The sequence below is a fragment of the Typopeltis vanoorti genome, chromosome 1 (assembly GCF_054136105.1).
Source record: "Typopeltis vanoorti isolate ZY-2024b chromosome 1, IOZ_Tvanoo_1.0, whole genome shotgun sequence".
Taxonomy (NCBI): Eukaryota; Metazoa; Arthropoda; class Arachnida; order Uropygi; family Thelyphonidae; genus Typopeltis; species Typopeltis vanoorti.
The window spans coordinates 140804138-140828244 of record NC_143549.1 but is presented as its reverse complement, the minus strand read 5'-3'; the positions used below and the strand labels follow the sequence as shown (position 1 = coordinate 140828244).

The window sequence follows — 24107 nt, the reverse complement described above, 5'->3', positions numbered from 1 at the left end:
TCGGAAGGATTCCCTGACTAAGTGTTGTAATAAATTTGGTACGAAAATCAACAAAAACACGGAATCTGAATCAGTGCTTCTGTCTATCAGCAAAAACACTGATAGGCAGAAGACTGAAAACATCAACTATATCCTGAACAGAAACCTATAGAACAAGTAAACATATTTCAACTATTTAGGCACAATTTTTAGTGAAGATAGAAAACTAAAATATGGAAACAGCCAAAAGAATCAACAAAGCTGGTATAATATGCCCACAGATATGAGACCCACAGATATGAAACTTCTGCACATGTCAAAAGAAGGAGAATCCATTTTGATAATAGGGTAATCATTCCATATTGTGGGATGAGTGTTTATTATTACAGAGTGGAAAATTAACTTCTCTTTTATGATCATTGTGGTTTTTAAAGTGGTAACTATTTTGCTTGTATAACAGTTGGAAAATTTTACATAGAAAGCATGTGATTTAGCATGTTGGTGACCAATTCATGCATCACCTTATTTCTTTTTCCCCTTCAACATGAATTGACTCTTCTTGGCAGTCTTCCAACGACAGCTCTCGCTTATGTGGTCGGACTATATGGCAGAAGTCAACTGAGTAAATTTATATGGATTAAGAGAGAAATTAGTCAAAACTCTAAACTATCTGTATACAAGGCAGTATTCAAACCATTGTTAACTCATGGCTCTGAGAGTTGGGTTAGAAATACAACACTTGATCAAAGACTGGAGACCACAGATATGAGAATTCTGAGAGATTAGGGGGAATGAACAGATGGCACCAATGGCAATATCGTATTAAAAATGAACATATCAGGAAAGAATGAATTGTTAGCATTCAGGGATGAAGACTTAATTCCAGGTGGTATTGTCACTGAGAATAGGAAAGGAGAGAGAGGTTAGCTTTAAAGGTGAAATGTAAAATATAAGAAATATAAGATAACATTGTAGCCTTGACAGATAACAAATTAATTTGGAGTAAAACTGTCGATAGGAAATTAGTAATAATGTAACTTTTTCATGTAGTACTAGCATGATATCCTATAAACCTCCTGAGCTTACATGTCTAGAATTTGATGACGATTTAAGAATATAAGCTTGTTCCAAGTTTTACATGTTATAATCAGTTATAGAGTATTTGGTGTGTTAGAGTTATGAGGATTTGTGCATCTGAAGTTTGTCATTCCCAGGGCTTAGAAAATTATGCAAAATATGGAATGCTATGAATTAAAAATAATAAATAAATAAATAAATAAAAATTAAACGAAACAATAAAACATTATGTGTGTCATAGCCCAGGTCCATAGATATCATGATGAATTTTGATAAATGAAGACCAAAGTGAAGATGATGCAGTATAAAACCTTGGTTTTTATTGCAGTGAGTGGAAATGTATTTCATTTTTGAAGTCTCCTTGAATTTCCTTACACGATATGCTCAACGTAAGGCATTTCTCTATTTTTTTGCCAGTACTTGATAGTTGACGTTCATTGTGTTAAAAGCTCATCCTTACTTTGCCTTTTCTTCTCAACATCTCTGAAATCCTCCAACATGTGGATCCTCGCAGCCTACACAATCCTCAAAAGAGGATTGTGTAGGCTGTGAGAACCTAGCTGCAAAATGGAGTAAAAGCCATTTTTCATGCCTCTGCAGCAAATAAGAGATTTTGTCAGTGCCTTTGCATGTAAGGAAGAATTACAGAACCTCTGAAATATTACTTGTTAGCTGATGTTTTTGGAAGAGTTTTTAAAATCTTGTTGATTGTTTTGAACCTATATCCAATAAGGTATAGGGTGTGCATGAGGTAATGAACTTCTACATTTTGTTGTAGCCTCTGTCCCTCAGTGTTTTGATTATATCTATCCTGTCAAGGAGTGGTGAGAGAAAACATTTAGAACTTGATCGATGCTTATGGGATTCCTATACACTGATAATTAATTATTTTATCCTAGCTTCTAGGAGAATGTCAAGAAAAAAATGAACTCCTTGCCCTTTTCTGGAATGTGGGAATCTTACACTAGGATGTAGGCCATTAAGACAGCATTTGAAATATTCCAACTGCTCCTGTGATGGGTTGGTTTATAATTTATTGATGCAAGAATAGCAGAGGTCATACTTCACTACAGCAAAGGTTACAGCAATAAAGAAAAATTGTAAACAATATGCTTGTACAAAAACCAAACCAAGCAATGCAATATATACATATAAATAAAATTACAGTAAGGGTTACAGAATTACATAAATAGTCAAACAAAAATTAGTAAAGAATATGTATGCACAAAAATTAAGTTTCACAATGCAGTATCTACATATAAATAAAATCATTGCAAACATTACAGCAATACATAAGGTCAAAAGTTACAGCAGTATATAAATTGGCACAGACAAACTAGTAAACAAAATGTATATACAAAAAAACCAAGCCAAGGAATGCAGTATCTACATATTATTACAGAATTACAAAAACAAAATTACAGTCAAATGTATCTGTACAAATTAATTCTTTGTAGAAAGTTAAACATCGTACAATCTGTCTGTCTGTCTGATAACATCTGCCTGAATATATATGGGTTGACTAGATAGGTAAAAATTCCTTTCCCCCTCTCATGTAAAGTACTGGCACTCCACCAGAATATGACAAATAGTGCAATGTGTATTCCATTTTTCACACATGGAAGGGTCACCAGCCCAGTAAATACGAATGTGTAAGATGACTATGACCTATGCAGAGCCTAGCAAGAACAACTTCGTCTCTTCTCTTTCTATGTTGACTAGAATGCCAATGCTTAATGCCATATAATTTGTTTGTCAATGCTTCCTGCCATGATGAATGCCATTGAGAAATTAGCTTTGATCTTATAAGCTGTCTGTAGTCTGTATATGGTATTATCAAACAGTATGTGAAAAAAGTACGAGCTGCTCTAGCAGCTGCATCACAGTCCCCTTAATTCCAATGTGGCTAGGAATCTAGCACAAATGAACATCAAAATTAAGGGTTTTTCATTTTGTACAACAGGTGTGTAACACTTCATACAGCACAGGATGTGGATTATACATAGGAGAGGACACAGCCTATAAAGAACTCAATGAGTCTGTATAAATTACACACTTTTGGTAGTGGTTTTCTTTTATATGCACAAGTGCAAGCTGAATTGCATGCAACAGGTGGGATCTAGTTGGAAATAATGATGTCAGAAAACTCAGCAACGCAGTTATCATTTCTTGTGCCATCAGTATAGATAGGCAAGAAATCAGAGTGAGCTGCTCTGGGTACATTAAACAATTGCAGGTAGACAGATGATGGAGTAGGAGACTTCTGTAGCTGACAAATTGAAAGGTTGCAGGATGGAGTGCAAACCTTAGATTGGGATGCTGTTATGCTTGATGTATACAATGTTGTCAACATTCACGGCAACAGCCTGCACAGCTTCTTTAACAAGCATACCAAAAGGACGTATAGCAGTCTGACATGTGTGATTATTGGGCTTCTCAAGAGAAAAGGGATTAGTCCATGTAGGATGAGATGGGAGAGATTTTATCTTTAGGGCATAATTGAGAGACAACTGTTTCTGTCTAAGTGACAGAGCCAGATCATTTGCTTCAACATAAAGATTTTCAGTGGGTGATGTGTGAAAGGCACCAGCAGCTATCCATATACCCTGATAATTGATGGGATCCAACCATTGCTGGTTATTCTGCAATGTAGGGCTGATGACATCCATTATAACCAGTAAAATGATAAAATATCTACCATCATCTTCTATGAATCTCCTTCTCTTAATATACAATAGAATACTTGCAGAGGAACAGTTTCTGGATTCTTGACATAAGTCGGTTGTCATTGCTATCCCAAAACCAGGAAAGGATCCAACAAAGCAAATAATTAATAATAATTAAGGGGATACAAATCCCTTGTTGTTCAACTGCCAGTAAGCAAAACTCTAAGATCGAGAACTACGAATCTATGAGTTTCATATATATATATACCGAAAAACTATCGGCGAATCCAAGTGTAAATGACCACTTAGTAAAGGTATGCAAGTTCTTTTCACTTAAACCTTGTTATCTTCCAGGTCTACCTACTCACTGATGAGACCTCAAAAAAGGTTGAAACCGGTCTGGGTAGTGACCTCACCTCATAATGTAATTACAGTATTACATCCCCTAGGGGCTGTGTTTTTACATTATGAGAAAATATCAAAGATAGTAAAGGGAGCTTGCTCCACCTTTGCTTCGAGTTGCCTTGGTGTTGTACTACCAAGTGGTCATTTACACTTGGATTCGCCTATAGTTTTTCGGTATATATATATATATATATATATATAAAACTCATAGATTCGTAGTTCTCGATCTTAGAGTTACTGGCAGTTGAACAACAAGGGATTTGTATCCCCTTAATTATTATTAAGGATGCCAGAAAAATAGCCGTTTGGCTTTCAATTTATGTTATAATAAAGCAAATAATTATCAACATATTGCTCTGACCAGATGTCTTCATAAGATATTAGAGGAAATGATTAATTATTATTATTATTATTACATGTCACCTCAAAGGAATCCAAAGACTGATCAAGGGAGGGTACCTACTCTACAACTCTCAGTCTCCACCACTCAATCCACTAACTACAACGAACCCTAACTATCATCTACACCAGTGGGTCTTAACCTCTTTAGTGATTGGCACCCCCTTGAAAAATGTGTTTCTATTTCTTTATTTAGGAAACTAGATCTATTGCAAGATAATTTATTTATTGAAAAATAAACACATACATTTACATGTACATACAAAACAATATCTCAATTTTTAATGGCTATGTTGTTGTTGTTCTTTATTCATAATAATACTTTTGAAGCGAGACTCCTTTTTTGAAAGAGCCACGCATAAGTCATCACTTGCATTTAAGCGATTTCTGGCTTTTGTTTTTATGTGCAAAAGTGATGAAAATCCCATTTCACACAGGTAGGTGGTGGCAAATGGTAAAAGTGTCTGCAATGCTGCTTTTGCCAGCTGTGGATAAGATTCTAACTGTGTACACCACAATTGATCTAAGTCCAGTTTTTCAAATTCCATTTGAATACGTGCATTAGCTCGTATTTCAATAAGATCATCTTTTATTAAATAGCTGTCGTCCATCGAATCTGGGTCAAATAGAAATGGATCCAGTATCCATCTCTGAACTTTGCTAATATTTCCAGTGGTAAAGTATCCATGAAATGATTCACTCAATTGTTGGAGGTATATTGCAATTTCAAGTATAATTATTATTTTCTCATTTTCTAGAACGATTGAATCAAGCAAAGGAAAGTTTGCAAAATTCCCATTTTCAACTCGACGTTTCCAAATTTTTAGTTTTTCAATAAATGAAGATAATTTTTCACTAGCTGTTATTATGTTCTTACGAAATGCTTGCATTGGTGTGTTTAATTCATTCAGGTGGCTAAATATATCTGCTAAGCAGGCTAGTCAAAGTATTGCTTCTCTTTTTTCAAAAGCTTTAACTAAACACAATTTTGGTTAGTAAGAAACTGCATAATTTCCTCGTGCAATTCAAAAACCCTGCTTAGCATGCGGCTCTTGGAGAGCCACCGTACTTCAGTGTGATAAAGAAGCACAGTATGAACAGCACCGATTTCTTCACACAAAGCACGAAAGATATGATGATTAAGCGCTCGTCCTCGGATATACTTTACTACATTTACTGCAGTAGTTAAGTGTTGTTTTAAATTCTCTGGCAAAGCTTTTGATGCAAGTGCAATGACGGTGCAACATACAATGCATTATTGTAACTTGTGGTATTTCTGTCTTGATGTATGAAAAAAATCCAGAATTTTTGCCCAACACTGCAGGGGCACCATCAGTGCAAATTGAGCCAATCACATTCATGGGTATTTGATGTTTCAAAAAAAAAGTTTTTAATAAGATTGAAAACATCAATTCCTTTTGTCATCAATTCCAGTGGCTCACAAAATACAAATTCTTCCAACGTTTCTTTTTCCTTAATGTATCACACAAATACCAACAACTGACTGCATTTATCAACATCAGTTGACTCGTCCAGTTGAATACTCACTTTTAGAGGACTGGCTTTGATATCTTCTACTACTTGCAGTAAAATATCAACACTGAGATCTTGAATGCGCGATCGAATCACATCGTTCGAAAACGGAATCTACTGAATTTTCCTTTGTGCTTCAGAACCCAATACAATTTTTGCAATTTCAAGTGCACATGGTTTTACCAATTCCTCAGCTATTGTATGACCTTTTCTTTTCTTAGCACACAGATATGCCACTTGATAAGAAGCTTCTAACAAGGGCTTTTGAACTGCCACAATGTCAAATTTTGTGATAGTACCGTTGATATCAAATCGTGCCTTCTTAGACTTCAAGATGTTAAGAGTATGTCCTGCAGATTCATCACCATGCTGATTGTTGAAATGCTCTAACAACTTTGACGGTTTAAGATTGGAGTTTGAAATATTTTGCAACATAAAATGCATTGTGGTCGTTGCGTACCATCTTTTTCTGTTGTACAAGTGAATCCATAAGCAACATAATCGTCTTTCCATTATTGGCGTTTTTTCGATATAACGAGGGTTACTACAATCAATAAAATAATAATTATAATTTTTCAAAATTTACAGAAAACCTTTATGTAATCAATGTATCGTATCCGGTATGGGCTTTAGTCACTGATTAATGTTGGTAAATTAAAGAAAATTAGTATTCGTTTCTGCGTCAAACCACCTTATTAACGTCACACTCAGAGTATGCGAACACGTGCGCATATCGACCAGTTTCTTATTGTACTGCATGTGATGGTAAGTGCGATGCGCTGAGACAAAGGTAGAGAGGGTAGGAGTTAATGATTAACTCAATCATTGAACAGCTTTCTCCCACTGTAGACAATGCTCTATATGTTGATGCTGTCACTCTCGCATGGGTTCAGGTTTTCAACAGAAAATAAAAAGTGTTATGTCATGGACTGTTATTCCAGTGGCTACAAAAGCCAAATTCTTGGGAGTCATCTTTGGCAGAAAACTTACATTCTTGCACACATTCATCAACTAATAGAAAAGTGCAAGAGAGTGTTGAATCTCTGCACTAGGGTGAGACAGTAAAAGAGCGCTTTTCAGTTCTTCCTTAACAAATGGTTGATTGCATGGCTCAAGCCCATTAGTAGAAAATTTCTCTTTCTGCTCTTTCAGTATTAAAAGTTCATGAGGATATGAAGCTGTTACTGAGATACAAAATTTTTTCCCAAAGTGTCTGCAACAGCTTTGGGATCAGCAATAACACTTCCATTGCGGTCTAAGGTAGACAAACAATTTGTTCTACATCTACCTTTTCCAGATTTTATCCCATACAATTCTGCACTGATCATTTGATTAAGTGATGAGGTAAATTAGAACCAAGACTGTTTTTGACTCTAATGTCTCACTAATGACTATAATGCGCTTTGGCCCAAGCACGCTTAAAAGGTATTAAGTTTGATGTGGTGGGGTATCTACGTATCCCATACTCTATGTTGATCTTTTTTGGCTGTCTGGCATTCCAGGTTCCACTAAAGGCTTTGAATAGAGAGGAAATCGAGTACTGTGACCATTAAAGTCACCCATCAGAAGTATGGGTTCAGGCAGTTGCAAGATAAGGTTATCAAGATCAATTTCATTTAACTCAGCACTCAATGGTAAATAAATTGAACATACTGTATAAGAGAATCACTACTGCTTCCACAGAAGTATTAAGTTGGCCATGATGGAAAGGAGTATGACTGCCCACTAGGATAGCTAATCCTCCATGAGCAGGATCACCTCCAGTTCTATCCTTGCATACAAACAGAGAAATTCCATAAGGTAGAGTCCTCATTGGGTCTTAAGTGTTTCCTTTAGACAGAAACAGAAGGGTTTGTATTTCTACAACAAAATCATGATATCATGATATCATCGATATTCTGGCAAAACCCACTACATTTCCACTGTAAAAATTTTCCTGTTGTTTTGACTTTATAGACTTGTCTGGTTTTCTGGAGACTGAGGGCTCACCTTTGTCAGGTTTATATTTATCAATTATTTTTGGAAGTATGGTTGGACAGCGTCAAGCTCTTCCTCTGGTAAAATATTCAATACATCTGATCTGTCAGGATCAGTTGGCAGATTAATTTACTTTCAGTGGATACCAAAGTATCCATTTTATCTGTGAGGATATCTGGTGGTTTGTCTTTAAGTGATATCTTTTGCCATAATTTGTTTGACAAGTGGTCCTCATCAAATGGAACCATTTTTGGAGTTATCTCTGGAGTAAGACCATAGGTCATGCAATTGATGCACTCAACAGAGCAGCACTTGCAATCATAAAGTTCAGGTGTGGGGAAATTATCAGATGGTGGAATAGACATGAATTTGTGTTGCTGTTGACATTTTCTTAATTGTTACCTTCTCAGCATACAATGATCTCAGAGTAGGTGTGGTGGTGATATTTTTTGTATTTCGTTTTCCTCTTTCCACTTCTAACATGCATGAGAGTAAGATGGATGATCTCCCTGAAAGTTGACACATACAGCTTTTTTTTTTTTTTTTTTTTTTTGCAGAGCAAGATTGTTATCATGCTCTTTACCACCACATCAGACAGAGGTGGTAGAGCCACAACAGGCAGTTTGAGCATGCCCATATTTCTGACATTTAAAGCATCAGTGGATTATGGATATACACTCTTAACTGGACAGCTGAAATACCGTGCTTTTACAAATGTTGGAGGCTTATGGTAACAAAAGTAAGGATGTTCCTGGTTGGTACCAGATGAGCATCCCTATGTATCAGGATGGGTCTCACTTGAATTGAGTGTTTTATGAGGCGTTACTGTGACTGGTATTCCACTAGTTAATGTTGCTCCCAGCAGTTTCTCAAAACGTTGCTGACATGTTTCCACAAGGATATCACCAGAACATAATTTCTTAACAGTTTGGGGAGATCCTGCCAGTCCTAAACCCTTCTGAATAAAGAAAGATAAGATTTTCCCTACTAGCTTTTCACCTGTTGCATGGATGATCAAAAACACTGGCACATTTATATTAGTATCATATATCTTTTGTTTCTCACTTCTGTTACTAAATGCTGTATCTATTGGATCAGCACTTGATCAGGACTTTGTTAGGGGCTCTAAAACATTGGGTTAGGCACTAGAGCTCCCACCAAGCATGGAGCCACACATGGATGCCCACTCACCAACAAATGACTCCACTTAGGAGTGGAATGGCAGGGCTACTCCGGATGATATACCAGCACTACAGCGAGCCTTGGTTCCTGACCCTGAACCATGGGATAAGAGACTTACTGCAACACCATTGATCCTTGCAGGCAAGCCCACTAGTTGATTGATCCTGGCTGGGCCATCCAGGACTGCCCATCTTATTATTACATGACACTTCCAGAGAGAGTCCAAAGACTCATCGAGGGAGGGCATCTACTCTACAATTATCCATCTCCACCATTCAATCCACCAACTATAACGAACTGCAGTTATCCCACTTGGTGACATTGTAGAGTCAAAGAATATGAGGTTAGGGGCAGTTGGAGAGAGGGTATGTGTGAGAGGAAACTTGCACAAGATTGTGATCTGAGTTACCAAGAAGAGAAATGACCTCTATGGTGTATACGGAAGAAGAAGAAGAATTGATTACAAAAGATCAATGGTTATTGGTATCAAAAGGGTTATTAGGGATTTGAGTAAGTAGATGTGCAATTTGCATTATACAACTGCTTTTTAGCAAAGACTTCTGCATCATGTCCAGCTTGGTCAGTGGTGGTGTTGGAAAAGAAGAGTCAGACGATTAGAGAAAAGGTCAAGCCTCATAGGTAGGAAGGTGAAGATGTCAGAGTGGTTTTCAGAATGTGTAGAGTAGTAAATACAGTAAATGAATGTTACTGAATGGGAAAAGGAAATCTTGTGCCAGAGAAGTTCAAAAGCAGGAGATTCTAAATTAGGCATTTGCAGACAGGCAGCAGTGGATCTCACAAAACACAAAGGCAAGTGCCACCCTTGTGGCATAAGGAATCACAAGATTACTAAATAACTTAAGGAATTCACAACGTTTACTGGAATATAAATTAAAATAAACTTACTCATTTGCTGTTGTTAGTACCTGTGTGCACGTGTCTTAATCTTATGTTCCCATGAAGATGGCAACGTGACATAGGAAGTATATATTAAAGTTTATTTTAATTTATATTCCAGTATACGTTGCGAATTCCTTAAGTTATTTAGTAATCATGTGCAACCAATGTATAAGCCTTTCTATGAGAAGAAGGAATCACAAAGAGTGTATTTTGGACATTGAAGGTGGACTGTAGTCGATATAGCTCCGATTTGGGTTTCTGTCAAGAGTAGGAGGTCTGGACTTGATGTCTGTAAGTAATAATGTATGTTATTTATGTTAGTGTTATGACAGAGATGTTGGTGATGTAGATGTAAAAGTGATTTTACATCTATGTAGATGTAAAAGTGATTTACATATTCTGGCATATTTTGTGATTCTGGTTTGGCTTATTTTATGGGATTAGCTTTTGGGAGAGATTTATTTTGATTGCAACTGATGAAACGTATGTATGTTCATACATTTCATTTCGGTTCTGGAATAAATGAAAGGACAGAGCAGCAGGACACATGTAATGACAGGAGAAAGACTCTGGACATGACACCCATACAGAGCAACCAGTTTCCTTACCATAACATGGCCTTTTACAGTACTTCCTACATACCATTATCCCATGCAGGCAAGATATGACAAAGTATGTGGCAGTAAGATTATGAAACAGCTGGCTAGGAAGCCTCCAAATAGTTACTGACAGGTTTAGACCTATGTACTATCTGGTGGTTAGTCCATAGCTATCAAGATAGTACATGGCAAATTTTCTAATTAACTAGTTATAAGATTTTTTTTTCTTTTGTCTTCTGTGAACTCCAATCATGACAGACTTTTATTATCCATTTGTTTACCTCTTTTGAAGTTTCAAGCCTTTAAGCTTCTATTTAACAACGGAAAAAAAAAAAAAAAAAAAGTAAATGACAAAATTTAAAAATGCTTACATTCATGTTTTCGAGAATGTCTGTCTTTTTTCCTTCCATCACGTCTGTCACTGCGATCTTTGGTATATGTAATGGTAGCTTGTGGAGGCTTAATATCTAATGAATCATCTCCACCATCATCTCCTTTTGAACTGTTGCTATAAAACATTTTATAAAAAATTCTATTTCTATTTGTTATGTAATTTCTTTTACTACACCTGCAAAAATTTGGCATTAATATGAAATGAAATTTAGAACTCTTTTAATAAATAATTATGTTAATTTGACTTTATAAGTAATAAATAAGATGACTTAATATATAAACAGTATGAAAATATTTATGGCAATCAACTATAGCTGATGTTTATTCTGGTTGGTTAAATTTAACATGTTTATATGTTGGGGCAATTGGAAATCTCTTGTTGCCACCTTGACCTTCTGGCAGAGCAAAAGGAAACACTCTGCTCTGCCACAATTTTGTGTTTGCAGTATCGGAAGATGTGACACATACTGTGACAAATTCTTTCACTGTAACCAAATCTACATGGGGGGGGGGGGAATAGATACTGCTACATGCATGCAAGCAGAACAGTTTTTTTGTTATAAACATAGTATCTAACAAAATACATTTGTTCTAACATCTTTCAAATTTTCAGTTGCAGAAAATATGTGGTAGCAATTGTTAGGTATAGAAAGCAAATGATTAAAGCAAATTTTCTAGAACAAACAAAGACATACATGCACATATATAACTTGAAATCAGGTCAAATTGCATTTGACCTGATTTCAATTTTTCGATATTTGAGATTTTCAATATCATTGAAATAGTTTATAAATGCTAAATTCTTTTCAAATAAAATTCTACCAAAAAAAGCTACAACTAAACATTCTATATTGGATAAGCTTTGTGAAAGGGTGCATGCCTGATGTGGATGCAGCATACAGTAAAATCAGTTCCTGCATGTGTAGACACTGCAGGAACTGATTCCCTGTTCAGGGAATAGGTGAAGGATGAAGTCCATCTGTAGCACAATAAACATATTTTCATCTCTGGAAAGTTTGATCATTTGACCGAAATCAATCATGATTGTTTCTTTGGAATTACAGCCAAAGTAACTCAGGCTATTAAAGATAGTGAATTATGTCTAGAAATCATGTGTGTTCTGGTTGGCTTGCCCATCTTTGTGAGATGAACAACCCAAGTTTCTGAGAGGAAAAAACTCTGCCACCACATATGAGAGTAGCTAGTTCACCTTTAGAAGAAAAGACTTATTATACAAGTTCTTTGCACCATAGAGAATTTGTACCAAATTTTTTTCTAATCAAAGGACATTATCAATACTGATGAGAATAAGAAGGCTTGAAATGAGTCATATGATCGTTTGGGGGTGAAAAGATTATCAGCTGTATACCATATTGGTGGAACTGTATTCCAGGAAACTGACAAAGCTGGACTTGGGAGTGTTAGTGGATATGGAGTTAAAGTTTAGGGGGACACATAGCAAAAGTGGCTAAATCAGCTCATCAGATCACTTGGTTACTGAAGAATACTTTGATGAGCAGAGACAAACAGGTTATTGTAACTCTTTATTGATCCTTAATAAAACCCCCATCTTGACTACTGTGCACAGATCTGGGTGCCAGGGTTTCTTGGTGATGGGGAGGAGGTAGAGAGGATCCAGAGGCGAGTGACCAAGATGGTAGCTGGTCTATGGAATGAACCTTACGAGAACAGGTTGAAGATTTGTGGGTTACAGAAACTGGTTGATAGGCAGAAAAGAGTGATATGATTAAAGCATTCAAATTACTGAGGGGTTTTTAAAAGATTAATTCAGAAGAAATTTTTCAGAACAGGTGTGGTGGTGGTGGGAGAACTAGGGGGGCCCATCCATGGAAACTGAGCAATGGTGTTGCTAGCAAGGGTGTTAGAACTAGGTTTTTTATTTGGAGAGTGGTGAATGAGTGGAATAAGCTGCCAGGGTCTATTGTGGATGTCATGACTGTGAATGAGTTCAAAGCAAAGTATGATAGATACTGTGCGAATGCTGAACAGTTCTTGACACGATGTTTAGGGCATCCCTCAATGAGTCTAAGGAGTCCTTGGAGTTCCCTGTAATACTAATAATAATAATCATGAAGACTACTTTTATTTGATGAACTGTATCATGTAACACTCCAATATTTTGTATATCCTTTCACACTAACCACTATTTACAAACATAATCATACCTCGCTTAAATTTATTTAGTGACAATGCACTGATGAGTGCCTCTGACAATTCATTTCATTGATTCCCCACTTTCCAAGAGGGGAAAACAAAAATAAAAAAGCTAGATTACATGTCCTTGCTAACCAACCTTTACACAGCTTCTAAGGATAAAAGAATGTTCATCTGCATCAATCCAAAAAGCCCCTTTAGTAACATTTGTTTCTGTCATATCCTCTTTTGCACTTAATCAACCACATTTTGTAACCCAAAAAACTTCAAAAGGAAGCATACCACAGACCTATATCAATCTAGGTTACTTGCCTCTGGATTCTCTTTGCCACATTCTCATCTCCAAGAAATACAGGTAACCACATGTGACTATATCAAAGCAGTCTTATATAGAAGAATAATAATCTCTTTTTTGTCTACTCATCAGCATGTTCATCATACAAATGATCCATAATTCAGAGAGCAGCATGGTATCTGAATTTCAACTGATTCGTCTCATCATCACCTTCCTAAATTGATTGAATCCTGAAATCAAGTTCTGTCAATGTAACAGGAACTTGTAATCTTTACATCTCAAAATGTATAGTCTTGCACTCTGCCAACATTAAATTGGCCACCAATATCCCATCCCCATAGTGTCAGTCTATTTAAATCATCCTACAAGTTCTCAACATCACTTCTTTTTAACTATTACCTCCTCAGTCTTGCATCATTAGATTGCAAGATATTCCACTGACAAACAAATTAAACAGAAGAGAAAAATTACCGAACTTTGAAGCACTTCCTTCTCCAGAATTCTATTCCACCATAAGAGTATTCCTGATGTTCATCCACCAGCCATCTTCTTATCCATGTTATAAGAATAAACTACATAAAGCAGTAACAGCATAAAACAATATGTATGCATATTTGCATCTGGGATACATTCAAACTATGTACATTATATTATGTTATTCAGGAAGTTCCTATCCCTTTCGTCCGTCCTAGGATGGGTTGAGTCCCCTCCTAATGGGGGGGGTTGCTGGTGTATTAATGTAGCCAGTTCGCCACTCCTCTGCTGCATCCCCTAAGAGCAATATTCATTACTGTAATCCGTGTGTGCATTCACGGGGCCGGTTTGCCTGCTTGCGGGATGAAAAACCCTGCTGTCCATGCCCAAGACCGGCTAACTTGGCTATGGCTGAGGAAGATCCTTCAGTTCCTCACGTCGCCGACAGGAATCGAACCTAGGACACTCCTTCCCCAGGCATATGGCTGTAGAGCGCATAGCCACTAGGCTAACTGGGTGGACATTCAGGAAGTTAGAAAGTAAATATATTTTAAAAAAGTTATTTGTCAGCTTATAAATAATCCATAATGTTATAAGAAGGAATATATTGGGTTTATCGGGTTAGATTAACCACACACCTGTCCATGACATGCATACACAGGTTAGGATGAACAAAAAATTATAATAAAGGGCTATCATGAACTATGACATTATTAAAATACAGAAACATGTAGAAACTGTTACAATAAGTTAAAAACAGAAAACACATGGAGCATGGAAGCTGGCACAGGTCAGCTATTGTTCAGTAACATGTACCCGATAGTTAGCTGAAAAGTTAGTCTAATGTGATCTAAATGATCTAATCAGCAATTTCAAATATTGATAAAGATGATTCCTTGGTTTTTATTGAGTGTGCCTTGTGAGTGGATGGTCATAGTAGATTCTTTTATATTGTAGGCAGTGAAGTTTTCCTTAATTACAAGAGATGAAGACAAAATGAAGGAAGAATTACCTTCTCTACTCCAACTATCCTTTGGCAGAGCTGACTGCTACAAGGCATGTCCTCAGGTGGCAGATAGGGGAGTGACCTTTAGATATAAAGGCTAGCTGCAAGAATAAGCAGTTGTGGACCAACAGCAGTAGTCATTTATAGGACATGGGGGAACAGTTGTGTCACTCAAAACCTCACTAGTCAAGGACAGTACTATGTTGTGGCAATTCAGTACTTGCCAAGTACTGAATTGAAAGCACTTGTATATGATGATGGACTGGTAACATCAACAGCAAAGATGATGAGGTGGAATCAAACAGAAGGCCAACTGCTTATCATCTCCACTCAGGAGGCCAAAAACCCTCTACAAGGACAATGGCTGGTGAACACAGCCAAGTTAGATGGTTATTGAGGGTGAAGGCAAGGGGAAACCACTCCACTACTAATTTGAATGTCAAGTACATGGAAGAATGCCTACAAATGACATGAACTGGCAACTACGGGATTGTGATCTCAGCAAGTGTCATGCCTGGCAGGAGAGATGATAAGGACTAAAGTCGTTAGCATGCGAAATCCTTGTATCAACATAGCCACATGGAATGTATGCATCCTACTATGAACAGGAAAGCTAGAGAATTTGGAAAATTAAACAAAAATAAAATAAATATCATAGGAGTAAGCTGAATAAGATGGAAAGATGAAGGAGAGTTTCAAAGTGATAAATACAGAGTAATTCATAAAGGCAGTAAAAATGGATAGGCTAGACTTGCATTTTTAAGGGACAAACAGGCAACCAAAGCACTGATGGAAGTGGAGGTAATCAGTAAAAGATGCATGATGGCAAGATTATCCGCCAAACTAGTGGATCTGATAATAGTACAAATATATATGCCAACATCAGGACACAATGAAGATGAAGTGGAAGAAATCTACAATCAAATTGAAGGACTACTGAGAAAGGTGAAAACAAAAGAAAATGTAGTGATAATGGGAGACTACAATGCCTCAGTTGGAGAAGAAAAAACACCTGACATCAGTGAAAAGTTTGGCCTTGGAACAAAAAATGAAAGAGGACAAGGACTAATAGACTTCTGTAAGCAAGAAAACTTTATGATCACTAACACCTGGTTTGAAGCCCCAAGAAGAGAAGATACACTTGGAAGAGTCGAGGGGAATAAAAAATATTTCAAATTGACTACATCATTGTAAAACAGCAATACTGGAACCTAGCAATGATGAAAAGCTAACTAAAATGGAAAAAATAAAATAAATAAATAAAAAAGCTAGAAAGAAATGAGATGGAGACATTTTAAAAGAAAAGGAAATGAAGCAAAGATTCAGATATTGCACCGACAAATAGATAAACAAGAAAAACAACTGGGAACTAAAATACCAACACACTCTGGAAAGACATCAAAACAATAATAAATGAAGCAGCAAAAGAATGCATAGAAATAAAACCACAAGAACCAAAAAAGCAATGGATCCCTTCTGAAATACTAAGTAAAATAGAAAAAAGACTAAAATGGAAAAATATTAACACAGCAGAAGGACAAATGATATATAAAAAAAACTTAAGAATGAAATAGACAGAAAATGCAGAGAAGCTACAGAAAACTGGTGGAATCAACAATGCAATGTAACAGAACAAATATGAGACGAGGAAGAAGTGATCTAACCTACAGGAAGATAAAGAATATTACACACCAACACAAAAGTATAACCACTCTTATGCTAAATGACAAAACCCTATAACAGGCCCTGAGATAAAGAAGAAAAGATGGCAAGAATATGTACATAAAGAAACAAAACCACTCCTGCAAATACCAGAAAGGAAAGACAAACTTATAATACAATGCAAATTACTTGTGATGAGCTGTGAACTCACAGCTATTGCAACGACTAAGGCACCAGGCATAGATGGAATACCAATTGAACTAATTAAGAAAGCAAGTGAATGAGTAAAATACAAGGTATGCCAACTGATTGCTGATATTTTTGAAAAAGGAATACAGCTGGATGACTTTTTATGCTCTCTGATGGTACCCATCCCTAAAAGACCAAATCAATAGAATATACACACTTCAGGACAATAAGCTTAATAAGTCATAAATCAGAAATACTCCTAAAAATAATAAAAGATTGACTGAATCAAAATCTGAAACCCATCTTGAAGAAAACCAATTTAGTTTCAAAAAAGAATGAGGAACCCAGGACATAATTCTCGCCTTAAAATATCTTGGTGAACATATGAAAGAACATGGACGACACCTGTATATATGCTTTATAGACTATGAAAAGGCATTTGACATAGTCTCATGGTATAAATTCATCCCACTGTTAAGAGAGACTGGAGTAGAAGAACAAATAATAAAGCTAATCTGACAACTATAAACATCAAACTTCAGTAGTGTCTCTGAACGAGGGTTGTTCAGAACAAGGTAAAAGAGTAAATGTTATTAAATTTGCCAACGACCAAGCAATAACAGCTGATTGCTCTAACGGACTGGAGAAGATGCTGAAAAGAATAATGAATATGGCATGAGAATAAACTTCACACAAACAAAAGCAATGATGATAATAGGAAAGAAACCCGATACTGTGAACATCAGTGAAGATAAATCTGTTAAACAAGGATCACAAAAGATGCACATTGCACAAAAGAAGTGAAATCAAGAATCACATAGACATATACAATAAATTGCATATGAAAGAAATATCACATACTCATATCAAAGCAAACTGACATCAAACTAAGGAAAAGACTAGTAAACACCTCTGTCTGGCCAGTTGCATTGTATGCATTGGAGACTTGGACACTCATTAAACAAGATCAAAAATACCTAGAGTCCTTCAAGATATGGTGCTGGAGGTTATTAATGAAAGTGAGTTGGAAAGAAAAGCTATGACAAATTTATCAAAGAAGTTGGCAAAGAAAGAAGTATATAAGGAAGAGGCAACTCAAATGGATAGGATACCTTTAAAGACATAGCAATTTCCTCAAAACAGTAATAAAACGGACAATCCTTAGTAAAAAAACAAGGAGAAGACTAAGTATGAACTTCAAAAAAACAACTATGCGAAAATTTAGGAACAAGAAGATATGGGGTGCTTAAGGGTCAAAGCTGTTTAACTGAGAGGAGACCTCCACATAGCCTTTAAAGGAATGCGGAGAACCGACCAGGGCTTTTGACTTAATGTCCATCCTCACTATCTCGTGGTGCACCCTGTTGGGTATCTACCTGGATACTGAACGAACAAGGATGGGCTGGCAATTTGGGATATAGCCAACCAAATTGTAATTCTTATTGGCTTAAACCAAATTACAAAATGATGGTACAACATGACAAAATTTCATGCCGGCTGGGGCGTCGCGAGGTTAAACAAAGCCCTCGTTGTTTTCACCAGGGAACCAGGGTGAACAGCGAAAAGTAAGTTACTGGAACAAATCTGAAAAAACACCCCAACTCAACATCACCAGAGTTAAAGATCGGTACTATCAACATAAGAAGCCTGAAAATGGACCTAGCTGAGGAATTAGATAAGTACCAGATCGACATAATAGGGATGACTGAAACAAAAAAGACAAAAACTGATGAAATCTTTCTGAACAATATATACAAAATTTTATATTCAGGCAATGACAATCAAGGAAAAGGAGTAGCCATAGTATTCAACACTAAATACGAGGCTAATCTTCTTGAATGGCAGGCAGTCTCAAGTAGAGTGATGTGGGCAAATATCAGAATGGCAAAGAAATGGAGCTAGCTGAGGAATTAGATAAGTACCAGATCGACATAATAGGGGTGACTGAAACAAAAAAAGACAAAACTCTATTTGAGTTTTCTAGATCTGGAAAAGGCATATGATAAGGTGGGGGGGGGGGGAGAGAGAGAGAGAGAGAGAATCTTTATTTGAGTTGTAAGTCAGCAGTTAGAATTGATGTAAGTACAGGAAGATGGTTTAATGTTAAATATGGTGTGAGACAAGGATGTACATTATCCCCTCTGTTATTCATTATCTATATGGATCACATTATGAAGGAAAGTGGTATTAAACATGATATCAAAATTGGAGATGTTAATGTCAGCTCTTTGCTTTATGCAGACAATGTTATACGTATCAATCAATAATATCTTGCTACGAGTCTGCAAGATTCCTTGACTAAATTGAATAACTGTTGTAATAGATATGGTATGAAGGTCAGCAATAAAAAGACAAAGACAATGAAAATAGGCAGAATTGTTAAAAATGTCAACTGCATTGTGAACGGAGAACCTGTGGAACAAGTAAAACATTTCCTACTTAGGCATGATTTTTGTTAGCAGAGCTAATCTGAGGTGGTATGGTCATTTAAACAGAATGGGCAAGGAAAGATTGGCAAGACAAGTGTTCTCTGCCAGGTTAGCAGGAAAAACGACCCAGAGGAAGACCAACATATAGGTGGATTGATATGGTACAAAGTGCCTTAGACGACAGACATATAAGATCTGATAATATTGGAGTCTTGACAAGTAACAGACTGATCTGGAGGAAAATTGTAGATAAGAAGTTAATAATGATGTAAATTTTTCATGTAGTACTATCATATCCTGTACACCCCTTGAGGGTACATGGCAGGAATTTGATGATGATGATGAAGATATGGAGAAATGAAGAGAATCTCCAAAGAGAGGAACAAATGGGGGGGAACGGTATGCTAGAACCAACCAGTCCATGGAATGAAGGACAACACGATAACTCGAACTATTTGTGAGCAATGGATATTCTAAGAAAATGGTACAAAAAATACTATTCTCTACTCCTGCTCCACAACAAAATCCCAACATTCTCTACAGAACTTCTGTTTCCATCCCTTATATTACTAGACCTTCTCTCAAGGCCTCCTAAAATCTCATGACATAAAAGTGGCTTTCAAGCCCATTTTGACTATACGAGGTTTATTACATTTACCTAAAGACCAAATTTCCTTCAACAAAATCCTGGGGTTTATAATATCTCATGTTCTTGTGACCTTTCTTGCATAGGGCAGACATCTAGATGGTTGAAAATCAGACAAAAAGAGCATATCGGAGATGTCAACAACAACACAGAAGACAGCTTAGGCACTGTACTTAGTACCAATAAAGTCTGCAATAATATACAATGGTACAGTAATCATCCATTTATTTGACCTTCAAAACAACGATCCTTCGGTTAATCGAACCTTGCACGTCTGGTACAGCACCATGTACAATTTTTACTTCAATTATTAGAAGAGAAAAATATGATCAGATAAACAGTTTACTGTAGATTAACATAGCCTTAGATTCTGGCTGTAGTTCTTTTCTATTGGTCAACTGTGTACCAAACAACACTGAATTTCCTTATGAATACCTGATGAAAATATTTTTAATTTAGTGATAAGTAAGAGATGATGGGTTTAGATGGTGGTGGTAGTGGGTGGATCTGCAAAAAGCTAACAAATTGTTCATTCAGTGTAACTTTTTTTTTTCTCTCTCTCACAGCTTGACTGGAATTACAACCATGATGACTAAGACTATAAGAGCATTATATTTAGGCTTGTTAACTACACTTTGTGTCAGAGTGAGAGAGTAGTGCATATTCTTTGGTAATTTTGCATGAGATAAACAGTTTCTGGGAAGAAAAATCTTGCCATCTCTATATTCGTCTGTCATGAGCGAGAATTTTTGGTTTACGTATTAAAAAATCATTTAATGATCAATCTTATTCATGTAATCCATTCTATGCCATGTTTCACACCCAATAGTTCTTACATTTTTACTTAACCTTACTTTACATGCAAAATAGTTTTTTTTTTTTTTACTTACAATGTCTACTGGGTAATGATGTTCATTACACATCTGTTTCGTTAATTATCACTAATTTTGTCGTAATGGAATATGACCTAAACTGTGTGGAAAGAAGTCAACAGACATCCCTATAAGCAAGGTGCATAATGCCATGTAATGAGTCGTGTTTGTAGTTGCTATAAACTGGAGGAATGGGATGCTCCCAAGTAAGTGCAACTGTGTGCAGTTGAAATGGCTGTGAAAAGGGAACTGATGGAGTTTGAAAGAGACATTGTGATAGGATGCCATGTTGCAGGTCTATCTGTTCAGCAAATTGTTCACAAATTGGGCCACCCCAGGTCAGCAATCAGTGATACCATACTAAGATGGAAGAACAGGGAGCCAACTGCACATGCTACTTGCAGTGGATGCCCACCACAATCACTGAACATAATCATAGGTTGCTACAAATGATAATATGTAAAAACCACCATTTGTCAGCCGACACGTTGAATACCGAGTTCTGGGCATTGACTGGAACATGAATCTGCACAAAAACATTCAGAACCAAGACTCACAGCATGGGTTTCCATGGTAGGACAGCAATATGCAAGCCCACATTACCCAAAACAACATGAAGAGTCATCTTCAGTGGTGAGAAAAGTGAATACAGTGGGACATGGAAGCTTGAAAAGCTGTGCTATGAAAAGATGAATAGCGCTACACCCTAACGTCTTATAATCATACCAAGGAGATTGATGGATGTGAGTGTGACGGATGCCCGATGAACATCTCTAACCAGAGTGCGTAATCCCAACTATGAAATTCAGAAGTGAAGGTGTAATGATATAGTCGTGTTTTTCCTGGTTTGGCCTCACACCACAAACACTGAACTCTGAGATGTAGCTGAACATTCCAGACAATGCAATGCTTCCTACTTTGTGACATTTCTATGCAAATGACCTTCATCAACTCTTTCAGCAAGATAATGAACCGTGTCATAAGGCTACTGCTGTAACTAAGTGGTTTGCAGACATGAACACCACCACACTTGACTAGTCTCCACAGAGTCCTGATCTCAACCCTAATGAACATCTGTTGAAGTGGAACATCAGATGAGTTCAAGGGACGTCTGTCCCATTACAGCCCAAGACCTCATTACATGGTTACAGGAAGTATGGTCCAAAATTCCCACTGATAGGTATCATGCGCTTGTGAAAAGTATGCCCTGTATGATTGCTGCAGTCATCACAACAAAAGGATGTGCTATATCTTATTAAGGTGAGCACCATAGCTGTTTGTTACTCACATTATGGTGTCTGTTGACTTCTTTCCAAGCAGTGTATAAGACGATAGTATATGATATGCACATATCATTTGACCATTGGAGGGTGCTTGAGCTACAAAGTAACTAACGAATCCCAACAGCAGATAGTGGTAATTATACCCAGATGGAAAGCAGGGAAGAATTATTATAAATAGCTTTTAGTTTCCCAAAATCTATATAATTTCTTTATATTGTTCCTAAAAATGTAACCTAAATGTTTTTTTTTATTGTTATTGTCAGTTGCCACTGCATCATATAACATCACAGGAACAGTCCATCCCAAAAGTGTTTTGGACCCACAACTTATTCTTTCTGTTTATGAGACAGTTTTTCTCATTTGATGAGGATGTTGTATATAAAAAAATAGAAAAACAGAGGCAATGGACTTAAAGAGAAGAAGGTGACAAAGCAGGATTTACAATTATAATGTGAAGAGATGTCTGAAAGATGCTTCTTGTTTTAACAGAAATGCAGTGCATATGTCAATCCTACACATGAAAAGTTTGAAACATACAGAATATTATAGCAGCACAGACAAGCTAAAGATAATTTCAGAAACCTGCTCTAGAGACATAACATGAAACTTTTCTTAACCATTTCAAGTCTCTAATAAGCAGATCTGTAGTCTCACACTGAGAGTGATGAAAATTACCCATCTCAAAAGAAGTTTGCAAGTACCTATGCTACAGCAATGGAATTCAAAACCATGGCTAGAAAGAGTGAAAGGGTTAAATTCAAGTTGTAGCAGAAAAAGAATTAACATATTATGTTGGTACCCTCCGACAGTTTCCAAAAATTTTAATACAATAATGCAGCCACACTTGCTGATGTGTGGGAAGTGATTCATTGCTGATGATAACACAAAAATAGTATCTCAGACTTATAGAATTCTATGTAGTACCACTGTTTTCCATTTAATCCTGCGTAAAAGGAGTTGAATGTATGGCTTAGCAATAATGATGGACCAAGTATATATTTCTTATACTCTCTAAGGCAGATAACAGTTCTGCTAGCAGACTAGGGTGTAGGCACAAAGGCACTAACAAAGGATGAACTCTGTCCTTAAAAAAGATAAAATATACTAGCTGGATGCATGATTTATAAGGGATGTGAACAATTTGACTATCTTTTCAGACACATCCTGGATCCATGGAAATGAAAATTATTTTACTGTATCTCAAGTGTCAAAGAGATGAGGAGGAACAGACAATATTTATTTTACAGGAAATATAACCACTGGCTTAAGTGTAGAATTGAAAACTGATTCTATGGCAAGACCTGTGTCATTGAAACAAACAGCCTTTGTTACATGTGCAATGTTTAAAGATATTATATTGTTGGGATGGGCAAAGGGGGGTGGGGACACAACTGACTTGCAATGAATTCAACGTGAAAGAGAATATGAAAAGATTGTTAGAAGCGAGAGTGAAGTGTGAGAAAGTAGAAATCGTTGCTATGTTACCTAGATATGATGGAAATGAATTACAAAAAAGTGCTATGATGGCAAATGATTCGATGCACAGCTGTGTAGAAGGAATGGATGCAACATTTTGGATGTGAAGAATGAGTTTGAAGGAAGACTGGATCTGCATAAGATGGATGGCCTACACCTGAATGAATTTGGCATCAGGAGTCTTAAAAAATTATTACGTGATAAGAAACCAAATACAGAGAGTCAGGGAGACTGAATTCTGATGGGAGGAATCATGAGAATCTGTGTAAGAGCAACAATATTAGGTAACTGTGTTAGTGATGGGAATGGTTACAAAGAGAGAACGATTCTATGTTCATCTGGTTTGACCTATCAAGCATCGGTAAAGATATCTGCATAAGTAATGAAAGATAAGAATAGAGATCTGCAAATTGTCCAATTGTGTCATGCAGACTTACAGACAAGAGTATGCAAAAGAGCATGCAAATAACTCTTGTCTGTACACGTTGCC

General features: G+C 36.6%; 1 protein-coding gene across 1 annotated transcript in view; it reads right to left on the bottom strand.

The window, feature by feature from the left end:
• Pitslre (cyclin dependent kinase 11B pitslre) overlaps positions 1 to 24107 on the bottom strand; it is a 213282-nt gene that overhangs the window by 177393 nt on the left and 11782 nt on the right. The window contains exon 3 of the mRNA XM_090399488.1: positions 11089 to 11225. Within this exon, the coding sequence (XP_090255614.1) occupies positions 11089 to 11225 (137 nt within the window). The remainder of the gene's footprint in view (positions 1 to 11088; positions 11226 to 24107) is intronic.